The 23,474-nt window shown below is 41.6% G+C and overlaps 1 protein-coding gene across 1 annotated transcript; it reads left to right on the forward strand.

Moving 5' to 3' along the window:
- The first annotated feature begins 7,140 nt into the window (after positions 1–7,140).
- LOC128763637 (alpha-2-macroglobulin-like) lies at positions 7,141–23,040 on the forward strand. Its single transcript, XM_053872644.1, has 37 exons — positions 7,141–7,263; positions 7,969–8,172; positions 8,242–8,422; positions 8,495–8,651; positions 9,303–9,355; positions 9,711–9,731; positions 10,444–10,612; positions 10,676–10,760; positions 10,834–10,969; positions 12,223–12,340; positions 12,418–12,527; positions 12,696–12,863; positions 13,665–13,892; positions 14,305–14,368; positions 14,437–14,582; positions 14,828–14,977; positions 15,237–15,380; positions 15,485–15,572; positions 15,658–15,814; positions 16,309–16,534; positions 17,754–17,880; positions 18,008–18,129; positions 18,202–18,253; positions 18,672–18,755; positions 18,981–19,157; positions 19,666–19,741; positions 19,969–20,125; positions 20,190–20,264; positions 20,374–20,536; positions 20,675–20,862; positions 21,163–21,375; positions 21,450–21,568; positions 21,644–21,734; positions 21,808–21,876; positions 21,952–22,057; positions 22,708–22,743; positions 22,888–23,040. The coding sequence occupies exons 2-37, from the start codon at positions 8,087–8,089 to the stop codon at positions 22,890–22,892; spliced, it is 4,347 nt and encodes a 1,448-aa protein (XP_053728619.1). The 5' UTR covers positions 7,141–7,263; positions 7,969–8,086; the 3' UTR covers positions 22,893–23,040.
- Positions 23,041–23,474: the final 434 nt, after the last annotated feature.

Consider the following 23,474-nt stretch of genomic DNA (forward strand, 5'->3'; position numbering starts at 1 on the left):
TTTGATCGCATTCCTTGTGGTCCGTGTCATCAAATATCTGATGAGATTATCTTTCACCAGACGGCTCGGAGTCTCTGCCGTCATGTCGGTGCCTCAGGGTAAAATGTCATTCAGAAACCAAAGCCATTCTGTTTTGCAGCGCATGACTAGCCCAAGGAACACTCCACTCTTGTTTAGGTCGAAACCAAACCAGCCCACTGAAAAAAATGGGACGCCTCCAAACACCACCGCTTGGTGCACTCGGTTTGTCTTTGACTAGAAATGAATCTGATCGGCCGCAAGACAGCGCCGTCCGTTTCTCAGCCTTTGCCTCTATGCCTTTGGTGGAAATGAGGGATTGGGGTCTTCAATTCAAGATCACTGGGGTTTAGTTACAATCTACAAATGGGTTATTTTTACCCAAGGTTAGGTTAAATATTTTGACCCAGCTGATTGAGTCACTTGGAGCAGGTTTTAGGACTGACACTGGCCGCCATATTGGACACTTCATTTCAGCTTCCTCATCTTCACTGGGACACATGACATTTGTGATAGTGACGACCAGCAGGATTTGAACCATCAACCCTTCTTGTTGTGAGGCCACAACACCCACGACTTGCTCCACTGCTCTTCGGATGTGCAAGCTTTATTTTACGACCAACCTAATGATTATTTAATAATAATAATTTTATAGCCATCTGTATACAAGTACAATCAAGGTGAAGCAACATTGATAGAAAATACAGTGCACTTGCACAGCAAGCAGGCTGCAGGTGCTATTCCTGACTGTGGTAGTAAACCCCCAGCAAATTCAACAATCATTATAAGTAGGATATGACCAACAGTTTTGTTGAAATGAAGTACTTTTTTTTTTTTTTTTTCATTGACAGCTGTGCTGGGCTTCTGCTGACATAATAGATGAAGCATGCAAAACTCATTTTATTGATCTACCTTATGAAACATTGTCACGATACGCAGTTACATGAGGCAGCCGTTAGAATATGCATACGCATGTCACAATTTCATACAGAAAGGATAAACACCATGGTTCACGGTTGTCATAAAGCACTGCTTGGAGTTTGTGAAGTTTGTGAAATTTTGCAAGGCTGCCCTTTGTTCAGTGTGGGCTGAGTTTGCAAACAATCCCTTTCTGTCCCAAGAAGTGTTCTTATTCAATCAGCAAACTATTATTGATAAATATGTCATACAAGGGGTCACAAACTGGTAAAAATACCAGAAAAAAAATACAGTTGTAACTCCATGGATCGCGGTTTTCTGTCTCCATCAGTGAAGACACAAGTAGTCTTTTATTACTTTGATTAAAATGTCTCAGGTTAGAGCAAACATAACTGGGGCGACAAGAGAACCAAGGACATCAGACAGACTATTTGATTTGGATATACAGTACAGAAGGTAAACACTAGAGAAGGAGGGTTCATTAGTGTGTGAGTGGGTTGGTGTGTTTTTGGCGAAATTCAAACAGTAGAGGAAAGGAAACATTAAAAACATTACATAAGAAAAGTAGTCAACATTAATCCCTGATGCGCTGTGGTTTGGCGGCACTTTCTACCAGGCGACAGGTTCCACTGGACCGTGGAGCGAAGGTGATCTCAACAGAAATGGCTGGTTCCACCAGACACCTCAATGGCTGCGCTGGGGAGTGGACTGATCCACTATTCACAGCGAGGGGCCGCATTTGTGGGGTTTTTTTTTATTGATTTATAACCACATTTGCAGGAACTGCCCGTTTAATATAGATGGATGTATTATATACAACTGTATGTTTGAGTGTCGTGCTGCATCCTCTATCCCTCTTAGCAGTTCAACTAAAAGTTTATTTGGACGTCTCATATATTTGGGGAGAAAAATTATCTGTCTGTCCAGCAAGATAAGTTCACTACAAGTTTTCTTGAATTCAGATTGGCATGACTAGAAATGAGATGATTCCAGGGGCTGTAAAATGAGTAAATTAATAAGAACAAGAATTGTGCGGGTATCAAGCTAAAATCTAACTTGTGACACAACAAAAATACAATATACTAAATGTGCGCATAAACAGCATAAAATATCGGGTTGTAAGGTGATATTGCAGATTGTAATCTAATTTGAGATTTCATTGAAAAGTCCAGCCAGAAATAATGAATTTATGTTAAAGCAAGATTAATTATCTATGCACTATGTAAATCTAAGTTCTTTATTGTTAAGACACACTTAAGAACCAGACCACACTGTGATGTGGGACCTGACATTGCTCTGTTGGTTTACATACCTCGCTGATGGTGCTGTGCAGAACTAAAGTGGGAGGGCTCTAAAAAGTATAGGTCAGGTGGCAGTGAATACAACACAAGTCGCTCCCATATTCTGCAGGGCTGCCAACTCTCACCCATTTGGAATGACAAGTATGTCACACTTCCCCTGTTACCCTGTGAATGACTGCATATGTGAGATATTTCCAATGTCAGTGAGGACTAGGAGAGTGCAATAAAATAAAATAAAATAAATTGACTGCAATACTGCAAAAAGGAAACATGATTAGACTCTGAACAACGTTCCCTCTAATTTTTCAAGTGTCTGAGCACACACAAACTCTCTATGCGGTCTCTTGGACCATCGGTGGACATCAGCTGTGGTGACTGCTGGAATAGCTTATAAGCGTTTAAAGCATGATGGGGATTCAACAATTTGCATAATTCACATTGAGGAATGGGAGATTTTTGAAATTAAAAAATTAAAAGAGGTCGTAATAAAAGCGTTTCAATTGTCTTTGAATTGTCTTGATCACTACATAGTCAATAAACCGAATGAGATACAGTATATATTCAAAATATGGATGTAGAATCTTTGAATACAATAAGTAACTCTTGCCGTTAAAGTCACATAACACCATTGTTAAAGAACTTCGAGCAGCATTTACAAATATTATTATATCTGTCTATTGTGAGACTTAATTTGTCCACTTCAGGCCACCATATTCTGTGTCCGCCGGCCCTTGGAACAGTGCGCCTGTGTGGATCAGGCGAAAATGAACGAGGAATCTTTCACTGAACGAATTGTTACGTAATTTCTTCACCAGACTAGGGTGTGGTCTCTGAAACCTGCACTGAATCAGTCCTCTCCCACGTTTCTCTCTCTCCTGTACGTAACTCCGCCACATGCATCATCCCTCCCTCCCAGCTGACTCAGTACTTACGCACATTTTGACCATCCATGAGCGACTTAATGATAAATCGGCTCCTAAACATCAGCGAGCTCCAATTGTTCACTTCATATAGGGTGCCCTTCTGGAAGTGGTTCATTCCATTGTGTATGTAGCAGTGTTACACTCTCTAAATACTCTGTATGGCGTGTGCTGTCCGCTCCCACAACCTGCTCATCGCGCTTCACCGGAGGAGAAGTGGTAAATGCGTAGTGTCTTGATGGTAAGAGGGTCCATAGTCCAGGGATATATTACAGTATTTCACATTCAATGCAGCATAGATTTTTTGCACGCTGAGACCGTATACGGAATACCAGCACACACTGAAAGCCTGACTGTGCTGGCTTCTAATGGGACAGTTGATTTAAATGAAGTGATGGCGAAATGACAAAAACTGATTTTTCACCCCACACATATGTACACACTCCCTCCTCCTTTGTTTGATTGGGATGTTGCAATCCATGGTGTTGCAACTGCATTTTTTTCCTCAGCTCTTTTGAATGCAACAACTTTATCAATAATAGTTCGCTTACTGAAACGAACACTTCTTTGGTAAACATGGGGAGGAGAAGGATTGTTTGCATACTAAGCCCACGCTGAACAAAGGGCAGCCTTGCAAAAACTCTTCCAAACAATGTTGGACAGTTGCAGCAACCACGAACCATCAAGATTTTCATCTTCCAAGTTCTCTGAATGTATAAAATGTCTTTGATAATGGCTGCTTATTGCTGCCATGGTTTAATAGTGTTCAGTGTCAGAGTCAGTTTTCACATTCCGACAGTGTTATGTAACCAGAATGCAGAAGATTCCACCGTTCTGGTGGTGTCATTGTCTGCGGAGCTCAGAAAAGTTTGGGATCCAGTTCTTGTATTGACTCATCTTGCTGACTCTATATAGCTCCAAAGGGACTTTTGTTTAAAAAGAACCTGTTTTGACTCAGACACACCCTCCTAACTGGTTCTTCTGGCACTTCTTTTTCGTCCTAACAACCCATTCACACACCCATGGCATCAGTTATCTTTCATCTAGATAAAGCGCAGCCAAGATCTGGATACGCCTATTGAGTCAACATGTGATGCTGAAGGTTGACTCTGTTAAGAGGTCACTTGAAAATGTTGATATTTGACACATTAGGTATCGTTAGGTCTGTCACGGTTTAGGACCCAGAAGCGGGAAACGGAGCAGGGTTAGATTATAACTATGGTATTTCATCCAAACAAAACACTTATAGGAAAACGCAAACGGAGAGTGAGGACAGAGCTAGACGTAGAAAGGACTTGATCTTGACAACTACACAAGATGTGACCAGGCGAGATGATGACTTGACTTGAAGACTGCACTTGACAAGGCAAGACAAGACAATGACTTGACTTGAAGAGACGGGGTGTGGCGATACTGTTACTTGACATAGAGACTTGACTAAACTTGACCAGATGACAGGTCGGATTTAACTGGACAGTGACTGACAGATGACTAGACCACATGGGAGTCGACCAAAGAATTTAGTGACTTGACGTGGAGACTTGTCTTGACGGAGCAAGACAATGCCATGGATTGACTACTTGAGACAGGACTTGACCAAACAGGTTATTGATTTGACGTGGAGATATGAGTAAACTTGACAAGGCGATGGTGGCTAGAGGAGGACATGGTGGCAGGAACACAGAAATTGTTCCAAAAAAGGACCCACGGCTGATGATAATATTTTTTGTTTTTTGTCTGCAAATGATAAATACCCTGGAATCTGTTGGTATCTGACCGACTCATTCAATTGAAACGTAAAACCAAAAGTTTGTTTCTTGTTTTTCTGTTGTCATTCACCACTCCCACTCCACTGGCTTCCTCAGCCGGTGATCCAGGGCAGCTGTCTGGACTGCATCAAACTCACTCCAAATCCTCTGTCAAATCTGAACCACACATTCTGAATTGCAGCTTTCCTTTCAGCGTAGTTTTTCTGAATGAGGAACACGTGAGCCCACCACAACCGTGCTCATTTTTGCCACACCGGTTGTCATAGACCTATTTTGCTGCCAGGAAGAGGCTGTGAAAAAAACATCACACTTTTCAAACTAGGCAGGAACTGGGACAGCATATACCTCTCTTCAGAAATATCTTATTTCCATCCACGCTATATTTAATCACCTGACACTATTGGCTACATGGTTTCCATCAACTGCCTTTGTGTCCATAATAATCACAGTGCAATGGGCCACTTCGGGCAGCAGGTGGCAGTAGCGTCACAGAGCACCTAACAGTTACAGATGTATATAGGAGGCTGCCGCTCAGTATATAGATAACAAAATCATGCACATTGATATTATTGTCAAGTTGATTTATTATAGCGATCCAATTGTATGTTGTGTTACTTTAAGTTAAGATGACCAATTTCTGTCTCTTGTAACTGGAGCTGGTCAGGTGGTCGGATGCGCCTTTCCTCTTATTGAAATAAATCCAAACAAACCCACCAAAAACCAAGTCACTTCTAAGGTCGCCCACTCCCTGCCAGCTCTGAGAGTGAAGTACGCTGTTGGTTTTTCTAGTTATAGTCTAAAAAAAAAACCATTGCACTAGCATACAATGAGAGCCCAAGTACATAACTTCTGCCAAAGCAACATCCATGTGGTTGATGTTGTCTACTGTACAATGGCAGCAATTATTTTCTCCCCTGAATGCAATTGCTTTTGCCACAATAGGTCCTGTTTGTGACGTATTAACCGCTTCATTGCTCAGCACATCCTGCTCCACTTTGCCTTTGTAGATGTAGTGGACACAGATAGTATTGGATTGGATAGGTCATCCCTGATTCCCTGCACTGAAAGGGAAAAACACAAAAAAAACTTTGGCAATTGCATATATCATTTTATATATAGTATTTCTTAAGTCTAAAAACATATTTTACTTCCATTTTAATAATTTTTCTTGTGGAATTCCTCCACATTTTCTCAACAATTGAGCCTGTTGACTGAACCACATAAAGATTGCTGCTTAAGACTGCAATGGTGTTTGCTAGGTTTGCTTGGCTTACTTCAGTCCACCCCCTGGTAAAGCCCCATACTTAGTCAACCCTACCTGTGACAGACAAACCATTGCATTGGGTCGGACCTGCTGAGAAAGGCATACACGCTGCTACTCTGACTGAATCCAGCATTGTTTACACAGTGCCAGCATCACAACCGACGGAAACCGGCAACTTTTCGGACAGGCCTCCAAAGTGGAAATGTTTGCCTGCTCTGGCTTCTGGCGTGAAAACGCTGCAGCTGGAACGCCGATGGGTTTACACCCATGTCAGTGTTCAGCTTCTGAACAACCCGCATCAGCAGCATGACACAGATCAGTGAGTGAATGTACTTTTGGATGACAGAAAGCCATCGGTTCACCACTAAGATATCGCCCACCTCATTCGTCCCTGCTTCAGTCTCCATAACAGTGCACCCAGCCATGTTTGTTGAGCGACGTCACAGGGAGTGTTTTACCTACCTGCTGGAACGGACTCTTGGTTGTATATGGAAACAAAATTGTATTGATATTTATTTTCTGTACTTATTTTTAGTATACACAAAATGCAAACACCATCTCTTCTAGAGAATTATATTGGTTGTAGATGGTGTTGGTGACATATCAAATGAACATCGAACTGCAGTGAATCAGGAATCAGGAATCAGGATCAGCTTTATTTGCCAAGTATGTTTAACAAACAGGGAATTTGTTTCAGGCCAATGGCGACTCTATTTTCAATAAGAAATAGAAGAATATATATTTACAGAGAAACAGACACAATAATAATAATGAGCAAAAATAAAAAAAATAAAAAAAAACACTGTGCAGACTGGACGTGCAAAAAGCAGAAAAAACTGCGGTGTGTTGGATAACTAAGTGTTCAATATGGTGAGTTTTTGCTTTCGTTTTTTAATAGTGCACAAATAAAAAATTAAAAAATGGCTCCTCCCGCCATGCTTTTATTTTGTCAGTCACTTCGTGCTCCTGTGTGTGTTGACGTCTTCGGCAGCTGGTTGACTGACGCACCTCCACCTCTTCAGGCGAAGCGGGAGGTTGACGCTGCGCCAGATCGTGAATGTGTCTTCATCGTGGTAAGCTTTGGACACCCGTTCTGAACATTCTGCTTCATCGTGTTTTTCCTTCCTGGTTTGCCCTTCCTCTTTTTTTTTGTTTGTTTGTTTGTTTTTGTTTTTTTTTGCCATAGCGCCTAAAGAAAGTTCATACGAATATATGCTTCGTCGCGTCTTAGTTCTTCGTCAGATGACAGTACAAATGTCACGGAGCCAGCCACCCGTCCGTCACCGTGGCTGTAGTTTAGAGACATTTCACCGCTCGGACTGCTGGCAACTTCACTTGCACCTTCCGGCATGTCTCCGCCCCCTCTTGAGTTGCCACGGTAGCTGCCAGTGCCAGCGTCTGAGCCCATGACGCTGATTATCCATCTGCTTTGAAAATGCCCCATCTGTATGTAATAAATAGTCTTTGATATGTTTTCTAATATATATATATATATATATATATATATATATATATATATATATATATATATATATATATATATATATATATATATATATATATATATATATATATATATATATATATATATATATATATGTATGTATATGGAAATAGTCATGTGCTATTGAGAACAGCATGCTTCACGGTCTTTGTTTTCGCAGTGATTCCCAAACCCAAGCAATGAAACTATCAGTGATAAAAAATATAAACCCAAAATATCAGGGTTAAGTATATTTGAAGTTGATGTTGTCAACATTTGTTTACTCACTCCACAGTGTGTTTGAGCTGTTTGTTTAAGGCCTCAGGGGGTGGATGGTGATCAAGAGGTGGGACGTTCTTTGACCACAGATGTTATTCAGCTGATGCCGAATCTGAGGATCGTCCCACTCAGCCATGGGTCGTCTCTGGATTCAGTCATGGACCGTAACACTGTGTGTGCTCCTGAGCTGGGTGTGCTTTGGTCAGATAGAGGCAGGACCGTAAGTAACGGAGTATAATTTGTTTTTCCAGATAGTTACATATCATTACGTGCTTTGTTACTGTTTTAGGCAGTACATGGTCGCCATACCTGCGGTTCTTGAAGCGGGAGCCACAAACAGATTCTGCATCAACCTCATGCAGCCCAACGAGACTCTGCAGATGAGAGTCACTCTACAGTCACATGAGAAAAACACCACCCTCTTCTTAGATACAACGGACATTGATTATCAGAAATGTGTCGACTTCAAGGTCAGAGCTCAAAATTGCATTTTTCTATTATTTCATCTAGAAAAAGCTCTGTTTCATGCCTATTTTTCGTAGGCTCCTGTAGTGGCGGACGAGGCGGTGAAAATGTTGGAGACTGTGGTCCAGGGAAAAACCTTTTACTCCAGAGAAGTGAGGAAAGTCAAGATCAAATCATACAAACCTGTGACGTTCATCCAGACGGACAAGCCGCTGTACCTCCCTGGACAGACAGGTACATGTGCAGCACAGGAATGACAGTGACATAATCCTCTGGAAATGCAAACCAATGTCAAAGCATGAAGGATCTGGCCCTTTTTGATTCTATGCAGAGTCTCAGACAAGGGATGAAAGCCGCAAGTAACCATGGCATATCAAGTTCTTTTTGTTTGAAGTCGTCTTCCAAAAAACGATGCAGAAGTTGGGTCAATATTCAGTGGTTACCTCCATCGTTTACAACTTGGCTTTACATCCGGCAAAAATCATCGGGGGGGACATGTGGAGTTTCCAAACTAAGCAGTGGTGCCATCTACAAAAGCCCTCTTTTTCCAATAGCAAAACATGAATATTCAGACCTAAAAAGTTCAATACAAATTGATGACGTGACCACTTAAGCTGCGAATGGAAAGGAATGGCAGGTGTTATCCTTCAAATATTAATGATTATGACAACTTTTTCTCATTGCAATGAAAAAAAAGTTAACACCTTGACTAGAATTGGCCTTGGCACGTTGTGAAAAAATAATGTCCTTGACACAAGACCCAGAATAACATGGACAATTAAAGAGGAAGCAATGTATTTTCGCATTGAAATGAAATCATTTATGAATGTATACAACTGGAAGGGAGCTGGGGAACATGGTTTTTTGACTGCCATTTTCTTTTAGTGCATTTCCGAGTTGTCTCCATGGACATCAGGTTTAGAGCAGCCAAAGAAATGGTGAGTGACTCAGCTCTTGCTCTCTTTAAATTCACATTGAAACCCATGGTATTGTTACATAATGCAGAGGTCAATACGTCTGTCCTGGTTACACAGAGCTTAATCAAGCCCAGGTGAAAGGTCATCTTTGTACCCCAGGGCCTCTTTCGGTAAATTTGTGCTGATGTCGACATTTTGTGTTGATAAGTTCACCAACCTTAGTAACAGTGAGTGTCCTCATTTCGAATTATTCTTCAAATGAAACCTCAGCAAAAGTTGTAACTGAACAATGACTGAGAAGAGTGTCATGAAACCAACACAAAGCCTGATGTGTTTGTATTAAAACACTAACATTGTGTGTCTTCCTCCATTTCAGTACAGCATCATCGAACTGGAGGTAAGCCCGGCTTATATCACCCACACTCATGCAGTGCTGTACATGATACAGAAGCTCTTTTTTCACTGCCTGCAGTCCGATTGGTTCCAAAGATGTTTGAAGCAGCATTTCGGCAGAGTGAACTTGTGATAAATGGCAAATAAATCACACATTTTGTGTCTGTTCTGCTACTGAAAGGAAGATTGAATCATTAGAAGATGCCTGTGCAGGTATTCTAAAGGATGTTCTTGACAGTATCTGTTATGTTGGGTTGTCAGAGAAAAAAAGTGTTGTGTAATAATAGATACAAAATGCATGATTAATTTACCAATAATCGCGAATAAAAGCCCTAAATTTAAGTACTGAAAACGGTATCACAATGTAGTTAAAATAAATATGGGACAGATGAGTGACGAATGTGTTAACTTTCAATATGGACGAGAATGTAGGATGTAGACCAATGCAGACGCACATGAGAGGAATTTCCTCTGCTGACAAAATTCTTTTTTTTAAATTGAGTGACTAAGAAAAATAAAAATCCACTTATCATTTGTTTTTTTTGATGATAAAATTAAATAAATCTTTTATATTTTATTTTTTTACAGTAGAGACGAGATTTGGCCCACCTTCTTCCATGAGACAGAATTTGAAATTACAACTGATCGAATAGCTAACAATGGTCTCGTTGCTTCTTTGTCCATATTTTAAATGCCTTCCTCTCTCAATAAAACAGGACTCCAACCGCAACCGCATTGGCCAGTGGCTGAACCAAACTGCAAGCGGCACAATACTGCAGCTCTCACACGCCTTGAACTCTGAGGCACGTGAAGGTTTCTACCGTCTAGTTGTGAGTACTGCTGACGGGCAGAGAGCAGAACGCAGTTTCAAGGTGGAAAAATATGGTATGTGATATTAAAGCCCTGAATTGATCCGCAAACTTTCTGACAAATATATTTTGTCTTCAGTTCTGCCTAAATTTGACGTAACATTAAAAGGAGCCGATAAAGTCACCATCGTTCAGGACAGCTTCAGCCTTGATGTTTGTGGGAAGTAAGAACACTTCTTCTTGGTTCATGGTCGATGTGTGATGTGTGTCGAATACATCTCTTTTGTTTATGTTAAGGTACACATATGGACAACCAGTGCCTGGATCTGCCACGGTGAAAGTGTGTCGCCCTCTGAACCGTTACATCTATTCCAGTTACGATTCAGACGTACCCCATGACATATCTCCACCATGCCACGAGGAGACAAAGCAGGTATAATACCTAGCTCTTTATCTTTCGAACCTTAACTACATAACATGAGACATTTTAATCAGGCAAATTAAAGTAGTAGTCATTGGTCTGACAACTAACAAACACATTTCTTCAAATGACATTGTATGAATGGGTACAAAAGTGTCACATACCCGTAACACGAGACTTGTACCGGTAAATAAATTGCACATATGCGTAACTCCACACTGTATTTGTAACCACAAGGCACATATGAGTAAAAAGATCTGTAATCTGTATGCGGACTTAATGTTTTTTCTACCGCACGCACACAAATCTTCAGTTACAAGTGCAAAGCTGTAGTGAGAAGGGAGAATAGCTCTACGCAACCACGGCTTGGGAAAAAAAGAAAGCCACACACATGCACATTTTTGCACCTCTTTTTGGGGCTGGACCAGGGACAGTTTACATTGGTGCTGGGTCTGCATGTCATTTGCATATTGGTGTAACATTCATTGTTCAACAGTGTTCGATGAAGGCCATGCACCATGGCGAATATGTCGAATTCCACTTCAAAACGGCATCTGCAGATCGCCAATCCAACCAATATGAAGTACTTGCAGGCATGACGTCACGTCCAGGTGCGCAGTATCTCTATCACTGCAGTGTTGCATACCCGAGAATCAACGGAAGGAAACATGACTTACCTGAGGTTTTGAAGTGGAATTCAACATCTTCAACATGGCACACAAGCTTCAGCGAACACTGTCAATCACTGAACGTAACGTCCAATGTACAAATGACATGCAGACACAGTACAAACTCCGCCCCTTCCCACTCCCTTATCATCCCCTCTGCCCCCTCCTCGCCTTGCACGCCAAAACAGTGTCACCTTGAAGAGAACCTGAAACACAAACATTGAAACTGAAAACCCGAATATTGGCCGTAAAAAAAAGCATGACAAAATTTTAAATGTAAAAAAAAAAAAAAAAAAGATATTGAAAACTAGAACAGTATTAATAGTATTAGTAATAGTAATAGTAACAGTATTTATATATATATATATATATATATATATATATATATATATATATATATATATATATACTCTGAGCACTCGGAGCATTCCCTTAACACACTTCTCTTTCTCTCTTACTGGCAAAAACAGCCTTAGCTAAGCTATTTTGTATTTGTGGATATTTTGTTTATGTTTCGCTATGAAATCACAGGGAAATACATTAATCCACAGCATTGTGCCAATTAAAACACCTGGTTCCACTTCATTTCCATTTCAGACTGACAAGACTGGCTGCACTTCTTTTACCTTGCAAATGTCAACGTTCTTCAAACTGGACCAGAAGGCTGTTCAAGACTTTTTTGACATCAGTGCCAAGCTAGAGGAAGAGGGAACAGGCAAGTTTCTCTTTTGTTTGTTTTTCTCATTTCAGTTGAGTGTAATCAGAAACCTAAAATACACTCTCCTCCAACAGAAATTTCCCGGGAAACAGGCAAAAGATTAACAATCTCTTACGCCATCGGACAGTTGTCTTTTATTGACACGCCCAAGATTTTCCACCAGGGGTCACCCGTTGAGGGAAAAGTGAGTCTTTCATCATGCTGATGTTGGCTGACCTCCAAAACAGGAGGCGTACAAGCCAAAAGAGGATGTTTCCAAGTGAATTGTTTGAGATTGTTGTCTCTGTTGTCTGTATCTGCATCCTGCCTGGTTTATTGACATTTAAATGTCTATCTACTCTGTGTCCAACAGGTAAAGGGTGTCTACTACAACAATGCCCCCATGGCCAACGTGCCCTTGTACTTGTTTGAGGGTGAAAGGTGGTCTTCACGCCATCTCCAGAATCTCACGACTGACCACGATGGTGTCGCCTCCTTCTCCATCAGCACAGACGACCGCAAACAGGACTTGCACCTCCATGTGAGTCACCAGTCTGACTGACAGTAGTGACCCTGGTGTCCGTTCTCACAGACACGCAAATGTCTTTACCTCACAGGGTCTCTATCTTTAGTTCCCTCCACAGATGACGGATACATCACTGAGGCCAAGTCATTACATTTTTGGTTCATCTGGCCAGATAACAGAGACAGAAGACATCTGATTTGATCAGATGAGCTTTCACAAGGCCTTCTGTGTTACTTGTCTGGAGGAATAGGTCTGTCTTCCTGCAGTGTGTAGTGTCCATTGGACTGTCTGTCCTGAGATATCGCCACCATCAGAGACCTGATTCACCAGAATAGCCCTTTGGTGACTCTTTTTCCCTTCCCTCACTCTCTCGCTGGCCTGCACAGGTGTCACCTTTGGCTTCCAACCATGTCCTCTGAGATTCTCCACAGAACTTGTATTCATTAATAATACTGAGTACTGCATCCACTGGAACTAGAAAACATTTAAATAGCCTTTTCCTGATCCAGATCCTCAGTTACCTCCTTTGTGTGACTGTCCACGAACTAACTACAGAGAACTAACTAACTACAGAGATCTAACTACTTTCACCTGTTGAATGGGTTAAAACAAATGGACATTACAAATGTGTTTTAGTTCAAACATAAAAGACTTTTTTCAACAATTATGCATCTCATTAAGATACTTTTGTCATTTCCAATCAAGAAAATACTTGATGAAGAAAAGTAACTAAGTGAAAAGGTGCCATTGGTATGAAATATTTTATTGTCATCTGTATATTTCTAATGGCCCCCACCTTTCTACTCTTTAATACAGGTCAGCAGCACACCGTTTCTGGACTATCATGGTCGCCGAGTTCCATTCTATGAGTCAGGAGAACAAACTGTGTCCATGTTTCGATCACCTTCCATGGACACAAAGTCTGTGAGTTCTCTGGAGGTTCAGAAGAAGAAAGACGATATTCCGTGTGACCAGGACACAGAAATCTCCGTCCACTACACCATCGCTGGAGAAGCACAAGGCTCTGCGACTCTTGTATTCCTGGTGAGTTGAGTTTTTTTCAAACATGTTCATCGGAAACGGCACATAAAAGACGGGTTCCAATAACACAAACAACTTATGTGATCGATCACATTCACTTTGTTTTAAATAAACAGGTAAAACCTTTGGTAACTGGAGGGTGATTACATGCGGATGGGGGATGGCTGACTATCATGACTGTCAGTTTGCTCATGACCTTGGCATCCCCTTGGCTGAGGAGTTTATAATAAAGAAAAAATACAGATTGACAATAAATTAACAATACAGAGATTTCTGTTATTTACAGGAGGAAGATGTTCATTACATCACTGTGCAGTTATGGATGCCTTTGATGTCATACACTGATAAAACAAGGATTTTTTAAAATTTCATTTTCCATTCAGTTTTTTTTTGTTGTTCTGCCTTGTCTCTCCAGGTGTTAGCCAGAGGAGCCATTGTCATGCAAGGAGCTAAGGCGATTAAGATTCCAAGTGCACCAGGTGAGCAGAGATCAGGTGTACGGTGTATGAGAGTGGACACAACAGTCACGGCCGTGTTCCTGTTGCAGTGGTTAAGGGTGAGATAACTTTCCCGCTGAGCGTGACTGCAGACATGGCCCCTGTCGTCCAAGTTGTGGCTTATACGGTGCTTCCCAGTGAGACGGTGATAGCTGACAGTGAAGACTTCTCCACACAGAAATGCTTCAATAACAAGGTCAGTGAGTATAAAGCCTGGGTTCAAACTAGTCCTAAGGGACCACATCACATACTAGAAGTAAATGAGTCTAAATTTTTACTTTTAAATTTTTGACAATAATATTACAATATAGTAAAAGTTCAATTTGGATTTCATGTTTATTTTTTATATTATATATATTTTACTGATGAAACATTTTACATGTTTTGATTATAAAAATGTAAAGAACCTATTTCTAATCATCTTATCGCCTTGTCTTCTAGGTGTCCCTGGACTTCACCATGGTTTCACCTTTACCTGGAGAGCAGGGCAGCCTGCAAATGAAGGCCCAACCCCACTCACTCTGTGGTGTGAGCGCTGTTGACCAGAGCGTCCTCATCAAAAGACCCGGGCAGACTTTGGATGCAACCAAGGTGAAGTATTACATCACAACTCATGCTGTGTCTCTATACGTTGAATCTGCATTCCTGGACAGCTGTTGATGCTTGCTGTGGAATAAACAACAGCACACAAAGACTGATGCTGGGAAGTTCAGCTATTTCACCATATCACTTTCTGTGGCGGTGCCATCAGTTATTGCATTGTATAGTTAATCTCATGGTTTTGTTCGCACCCTTTGCTCCCGTTTTTCAGCTTTCTATTAAGCACTGTGTTTGAAATTTTACTTTGAAGATCTTCAACTTGCTGCCTCTCACCAAAGCAAGCCAAGTTCCTTATGATGTTCAAGACTCTGTGGCCTGTCTGCCAGTGAGACCAAAGCGATCCATCATGCCTTACCCTGGCCGAGACCAAGATGATGCTTTCACAGCATTCCAGGTGCTCATTTTCCTGATATCAAACACGTTTACTCAACTTATAATAATCAATATTATGGTTTTATAAAATTTCTTTTTCTTTTTTTTTTGTTTCTGTCTTCATAGAATGTTGGTCTGAAGATAGCAACGAATTTGTTTATCAGAATTCCACCTTGTCTGTTATTTAAAGGACGAGAGTATCACCATGGTTATGGTGAGAAATTCCCATATTAATAGAAGTCTGTACATGCTGTCACATTTACGCTACTAAACAGTTGCTAAATTCAATTTTTTTCCAGGTATTCAATATGGATACTATGCCCCAGAGTTAGCCAGACTGCAAAATATGGACATGGGTGGATTTGGTACAAGAGGTTTGGCTGGAAGTCCCCCACCAATCGAGACTGTCCGTACTTTCTTCCCCGAGACGTGGCTTTGGGACCTGGTGGAAGTTGGGTGAGATTGGTTTTAACTATGTTGGACAATGTGTTCCTTATGCATTTGAGTCAACTAAGTTATCTGTTGAACGACTGCTGGACTGGTTATTATGCAATGTGGAGCTCAGTATCATTAGAATTGTATGGTGTCTGTGACACAATGTTGGACAGACTACGGAATTATATTAATATATTAGGGAATATTTCAGGGAATAACTTGCACTCTGATGATATGAACTATTTCAGACTAACATTTGTCACAATAATTTGTTAAAATTATTGAATTGTAATTTATTGTCTAATTTCTTGAAGTTGCTATGCACATTGTCGTCATACAGGGTTAAATAAAATAGTCTCATAATAGGAAGGAACCAGAGGAAAGTCGGCAAGGGCATGGTAGTTTACCGAAAGGGAACCATTCTGAATAGATTGTGTGACATAAATAAATATTGTATTTCCATGGTGTACTTGTGTACCATCTTGGATCTGAAAATCTTCTCGCTTCCTCAACAGAGAGTCCGGTAGCACAGACGTTCCAGTGACAGTCCCAGACACCATCACCACGTGGGAGACAGAGGCTTTCTGCTTGTCACCTGAGGGTTTCGGCCTGGCTCCTCGCGAAAAGTTGACCGTGTTCCAGCCTTTCTTTGTGGAGCTCTCTCTGCCCTACTCCATCATCCGAGGAGAAAACTTCGACCTGAAGGCCACCATCTTCAACTACATGGATAGTTGCATCATGGTAAATATTTCAGATGACATTCACATTTACATTTACCCCTCAACATTATTCCATTTAAAATGTGTCTGTCAAGCAGAAAGACACATTAGTTATGCTCGCAGTAGATATTTTATGGCAGCTTTGAGCTTCCAGAAGGAGAACCAACGCACAAGATCTTCAGAGTGTCCTCACCTCGGCCCCGACCCTTGCAGTAGTCCAAAAATATCACAAAATACCATGTCACATGGACAGACGTGATAATGTCATTAAATAATGAGATATATTATAGAAGATGAAGATTAAGATATAATCGCAAAACAACATGTTTCTGCCCCAAAGATCTCACTTTCTATCGCAAACTTCACTTCTACAGAAACACGTCATGATGAACTATTCCCAGAGTAATGTGTCTATCACAAAATGCCCAACACAAAAGAATCAGTATTATTGACAGTTTTCAGTGTTTATTAACTGTTCGAGCCTACTTATAGTTGTGCTTCCTGTGAACAAGTTGCACTAACTTTTCTGTTTCGCCAAAATTAAAATGCAATTTGGGTCTTTTACCACGAGGGCAGTGTGTTTGGGAAATGTAGTACGCACCTAGGTGCAGTGATTGTTGTGAGATAGAAGCATCCTAATTTTGAAAAGTATTTTAAGTCTCTGTGCTACATTTGTGGAAAACTGAGCCAGAGTCAGGTAAAGACCAGCACAGTCTCTAATGTGCATGACAAAGCACCTACTCTCTCTGTGGTTGTTCCACAGTGACAAATATTATCTTGAGGATGGATTGCAGGATTATATATTTTTGGAAATATTTAAATGCCATGTGATTAGGATGGAACTAATTCAGAAAAATACTAAGCAGCTTTTTCAAATACTCACGTACAATCTGAAGCTAAAGCCCTTTATTGTTTTCATATATGCCATTTCAAGCCTTTGTTACTGCCCATGGTTGTCACGGTGAAGTCAAAGCCCACGTTCAGAGACTTTTTCCACCTGTGTCTCTCTGAATTAGCCAACCAGGGAAAGGGCTCAATTTATATCAATTATTTGACAAAGAAAACAACTATTTTAGATTGTAAATCAAGAGCCAAGCCACGGACCGTCCTGTGTGGAAAATGTCTTAACTGTGCATTCTATGTGCAACCATGGATATAAAAGCTCCCAGAGGTTGAAGTCTAAATAAAAGACTAATCTCAAAATTCACATGTATAAAAATCTCCTCCTTGATCTTGACCAGATTGGTGCATATCCTTCACCTTCAACGGAATACACAGTCACTCCATACTCTGGTGTGGAGTACACGTCCTGTCTATGTGGCAACGAGCGTAAGACTCTCCGCTGGGCTTTCTCCGCACATTCTTTGGGTAAGCAGAAAGGTAGTTTGTAAATATAATATAAACCTCTGGACTGCATTTTTCCCAGTGAAGTGGGGTTTCATATTTTCCAGGTCTGGGAAAAGGCATGTTTCAACCCTTTGTTGTGTTTCCATAGGACCTGTGAACATCACAGTCACTGCTGAAGCTGTGACTTCCCATACTTCCTGCAATAATGAAATTGTGAGTGTGCCTGAAAAGGGCCGTATTGATGTGGTCACACGGTCCCTCATTGTTAAGGTGAGCATTTGTGAATTGCCATAAACTTGCTCAAAATAGATTTAAAACTCACCTGCGTTGCTTGTTCTCCAGGCTGAGGGAACAGAGATGACAGAGAACTTCAACTATCTCCTCTGCCCCAATGGTCAGTCCACCATTCATGGAACCACCATGTCATGAGAAACTTGACCTTAGTGAAAATATTGACATGATCTGTGAAATAATTTAATGTGGACGACGTCTCATCGCATCTTATCATTTGGTGGTCTGAATATCACAAATATATTGAGATATATTTTTTAATTTTTCAGAAAAGCAGTGGCACGAATGTCGAACATAAAGGTTTCATTTTAGAAATGATTTGGTAATCTAAACAATGTGATAAATGATCTATTGGTCATTGTGATGAAATCATTCATGAGCTAAAAAGTCAGTGAATGCAGTATATTGATACAGGTGCACTTTTAATTTGTGTTTTTGTCTGGACAGTATAGAAAAGTACTTGCACCAATTTGCTGGTAATGGACAATGTGAGTAATAATGTTTTTTTTCTGCATTAATAGGAGGTGAACTGAAGGAGAAACTGTCTGTTAAACTTCCTGAGAATGTGATCGAGGGATCTGTTCGGGCCATGGTGTCTGTCCTGGGTAAACTCACTGCTCCTTCAACTCAAAACAATTTTGGAACACATTTATATAGTTGGCAGTATTCCTAAAAAGTCAACTGTCATATGTTTCTTCAATTCTGCACAAGATTTTATTTTGAATGAACAATGAACCTTTATGCGACCAAACTTCTGTCACCTAACAGCAGACTATCAAAGTTAAAGATGACGACCACAAGCTTCATTTCACACAGCTCCTTCTGTGCAGGTGACATCCTGGGCAGGGCGATGCAAAACCTGGATGGTTTGTTGCGGATGCCATACGGATGTGGGGAGCAGAACATGGCTCTGCTGGCACCAAACATCTACATCCTGCAGTACCTGTCAAACACCCAGCAGCTGAAGCCAGACATCAAGGAAAAAGCCACCAAGTTCCTGACCAGCGGTGAGACCAGTTATCTCTGTTGTTGGAGAAGAGAGGGGCACTTAATACTGAGAGCAGGTTGGATTTGGGGTCACAAGGTGATGTCAGTGATGATTTGCTGTTCTGGAGATGGTCAGACCTCCAAGGAACAAAGGTGAACTCAGGTCAACCCTTTGGCGCCGGTGGTTTATTGCTCTTTGATAATACAATCTTAAAAGTTTGAAAAGATGAAAGCAAACTGTAAATGAAAAGACTCTTCCGTACCAGCTTCCATAACTGACCATTGTGCCCAAAAGCTGGTAAAACACACAGCTGTAGAAATCTGAAAAAAAGATAAAATAAGGCCATTCCATCATGGAAGACTGGAAGATGGCCAATAGGTTGTTAAGTATGAATATGTGGTTGCACAAATTATCATGTTGACATGACTGGGGATTCCCTCACCCGTAACCACAGAACAATAGAGGCACAATTTCCCCCAGAAGTTTGAACGTTCCTGGGAAAAACATTTTTTCATGTTGGGTGGCAGGATACCAGAGGCAACTGAACTACAAGCATCACAATGGCGCATATAGCACCTTTGGCACTGGAACTGGGAATACTTGGTGAGTCTCTCTCCCTACTTCTGCTCTACGTAGCTGGAAGTTCAGAATCAGAGGACCCACGGCAGTTGATGCTGTGGTCTCCAACATGTGTGGCAGGTCTGTTAAGATCACAGGTGACTCATGGGGGTACAACAGATATTGTGATTACAAATTAAAACTAAATTCGAATAAATAGGACATGACGTGAGAATTGTGTTGCCATCAGTGCCTCATGAATCTTTCATCAGGTTGACTGCATTTGTGGTGAGATCTTTCGCCAAAGCAAAGTCTTTCGTCTACATCGACCCTCAGAAGATTGAAGAGTCCAAGAATTGGCTGAAGAGCATGCAGAAGGAAAATGGCTGTTTCCAACAGTCTGGAAAACTCTTCAACAACAGGATGAAGGTGCCGTGTCACCGTGCTTGTCAGGTTATGGCAGACTGATGATGTTGGTGTGTTCTCCTCCCAGGGTGGAGTGTCTGATGAAGTGACTCTCAGTGCCTACATTACTGCTGCTTTCCTGGAGATAAATGCCAAAGAGGATGTAAGTGGTCCAGAGTGTGTGTCTGCATGCCTGCATGAATCCTGACCATGCTTTCACTCATGATTTAAAAAGTTATAAAACTTATTTTTCATGGTTTCATGTGCCACAGGAGGAGGCTGTGAAGAAGAGCCTCCTGTGCCTGAGGCAGTCCACCCATGACCACAGCAACACCTACACCACAGCTCTGATGGCTTACGTCTTCACCTTAGCGGGAGACGTCGAGACTCGCAATCTGTTGCTCCAACACCTTGACAAGGTCGCTGTCAGGGAGGGTGAGTGTTTCTCTGGTCATCTTCCACCTGACCTCATGATCTTTCATTTCGTGAGACTCTTTAGTTGGGAGGAAAATAATACTTTTATCAGTCAAGGACGTCAACTGTTCTAGAGGAATCTGGCCTCCTCTTCTGCAGGTGGTTTCCTCCACTGGGAGCAGGATGCCACTGACAAATCATCCTCTCTGTCTGTGGAGATAAGCTCCTACGTGCTGCTGGCCAGACTCAGCTCCTCTCCCTCCGCTGAAGATCTGGGCTACAGCAGCAACATCGTCAGGTGGCTGACAAGACAGCAGAACTACTATGGAGGTTTCTCCTCCACACAGGTAAAACCAAGAAGCCCTGGTGCGCACGCTTTATCCACACAACCTTTTCCAATGGTCAAGTTATGTACTGCTCCAAAAACTCTCTGTCAACTGTGATCTAGTTTAAAACCATTCAGCTGTGTGGCTGTAATTCAGAACATTTCAAACCATGCTGGCTCATGTCTGAAGTGAGAATATTTCTTTTGAGAGCCTCAGACGCTCCTGGCTGAGACTATTGAGAGTATGTTTTCTTGTTGTGCAGGAATGTATTTGAGTGTGTGACATCCTCTCAAGTGGTGTCTCCATGAATGTGTGTTGCAGGACACAGTGGTGGCCCTGCAGGCTCTGGCTCTCTACTCAACACTGGTTTTCAGTCCTGCTGGCTCCAGTTCTGTCACCTTCCAGTCTCCTGGAGGAGACTTGCTCTTTGAGGTGAACCAGGACAACAAGCTGCTTTACCAGGAGAAGATGCTGGAACATTGGTCAGGACAACACAACCTGGTGGTTAAGGGCACAGCCTGTGCGTCTGCCCAGGTACTGTCCCATCTTCTGACTTGATGTCTGTCAAAAAAACTTTGAGTTTGAGCTGTTTTCTGTCTGTGTCCCAGCTTGCTGTCCATTACAATGTCCCGACGCCAGTTATCCCTTCCACCTTGAGAGTTTCAGTTGAAGTCTTGGATGAGTCCAACTCACTGAGATCGAAGCTCAAGCTGACTCTGACGTCGCTGTAAGTGGCCACACTGAGCAGTGACTCTTCTCTGTTCTGCTGAGCAGCAACTTACGGCCCTCTGGTTCCTTCCAGGTATAATGGAGAGCAGAATTCCACCAACATGGTGATCATCGACATCAAATTGCTCTCAGGATTTTCTCCTGCTCCTGAAACTCTGAAGAATGTAAGCAGCAAGCACTTTTAGGTGTTCAATCTTTCCCACCTTCAATTCATGTTGGTATCAAATCTGTCCTCAGCTGAGACAGGCTGATCGGGTGGACCGTGTTGAGCATGAAGATGACCATGTCCTGATCTACTTGGAGGAGGTAAGGCAGACTCTCACAGGATCTGCTTCTCTCTCCTTGGCTGACTCGTAACTGTGTCATGCTCTGCTTCAACAGCTGCCCAAAAACATTCCCATCCACCACAGCCTGCAAATCCTACAGGACGTGCCAGTTGAGAACCTGAAGCCAGCAGTCGTGAAGATCTATGACTACTACCAGACAAGTACCAGACTTCAGTTTCATTCCACGCTTTGAAAATGATCAGAATTAATGATGACAGACTTCTTGTTTTTGGATATTTGTGTGGGTCATATTTGGAGAAATGCATACACAGAGAGAACTGTTGGTTGTCAGATGCCTGGAAACAAAAGTGGACGAATATGAAGGATTTTAGAGATGATATCCGTCTAGTAGGTCACATTCATTGAAACTCTATGATGACCAAAGGATGTGCACTAGAGATACAAGAGCAAGAACACATACAAGTCTTAACTTGACATTCAGAACTGCACTTGAGACTTGAAGCACAAACAACGTGAGATAAAATAGGTGAGTGTTCATATATAGTCCCAAATAATTTTGACATGTCAACAGATCCACAGAGATGTACTGAGGCATGAGTTTGTCAGAGACAGTCATGGAAGCCAGCAGGTTCATGGACCAGACGTCCAGTGGACTTTTGATTCATATGTGATCAATATCACACCACCTTCACTGTTAAGAATCCCATTTGGCGCTTGGGATTGTTTTCATCGATCGTCCACTCCTATGCATTTTTTTTTGTTGTACTGAAAAAATATATTTGGGAAACGTCACAAACTTGGAAGAGGGAATTTGTATTAATGTATTAATTTATGCCTTTTTTTGTTTCAGGTGATGAGTTCACAACAGAGTATACGTTCAAACAAGGTAATTAAACCACATACAATATATGTGTGATAACACAACATTTATTTATTTGTGAAAGTTCATTTATTGAAGTACCTCCTCCTCACACAACCCTACCCTGAGTTTCACTGGACAATGTCAATCCCAATCTGTGTTCTTGTGCAGGTTAAATATCAACGTTCCTCTCCGGTCATTGCCCTGCTGAACCCACCAGCTGCACTTTAGTGAGTCTAAAGTTTATTTGTGCAACTCTGCTGTTTATCTAAACTCTTGTTTGTCTGGGACTTCATTCTCAAATAAAATCATGCGGAAAAAATAGTTTGGAGTGTGTTTCGCAGCACTGTGATTGACTCACAGACTTCCACAGCAGTCATATGATCTTATCTTGCTGATGCACATCTGTGCCAGTACTGAACTGATAACAGCAGTGTGGCACTGACTGGGGTTCCATGCAGAGAGTAGCCTCAGCCACCGAGTCCAATTGCATCATTTTCTTCCGGTTTGCGTGCAGTGGAGATAAGTCAAATGACTGAATAATGCACTACTGCAGTGCACTACAGCACAAATCTGTGCCACCTCTGTAAATAGTATCATTCATCTACGAAATTATTTTAAGTTCACCTCTGCATTACATTGTATTTGTGTTCACATTAAAGAAAAGAAAAATTATTACAAGGCGGCAATCCCCGAACCCGGTGGTGGACACCGAAAGTAAGGGATGCCGTCAGGCTGAAGAAGGAGTCCTATCGGGT

This window comes from Synchiropus splendidus, chromosome 8, assembly GCF_027744825.2.
Source record: "Synchiropus splendidus isolate RoL2022-P1 chromosome 8, RoL_Sspl_1.0, whole genome shotgun sequence".
Taxonomy (NCBI): Eukaryota; Metazoa; Chordata; class Actinopteri; order Syngnathiformes; family Callionymidae; genus Synchiropus; species Synchiropus splendidus.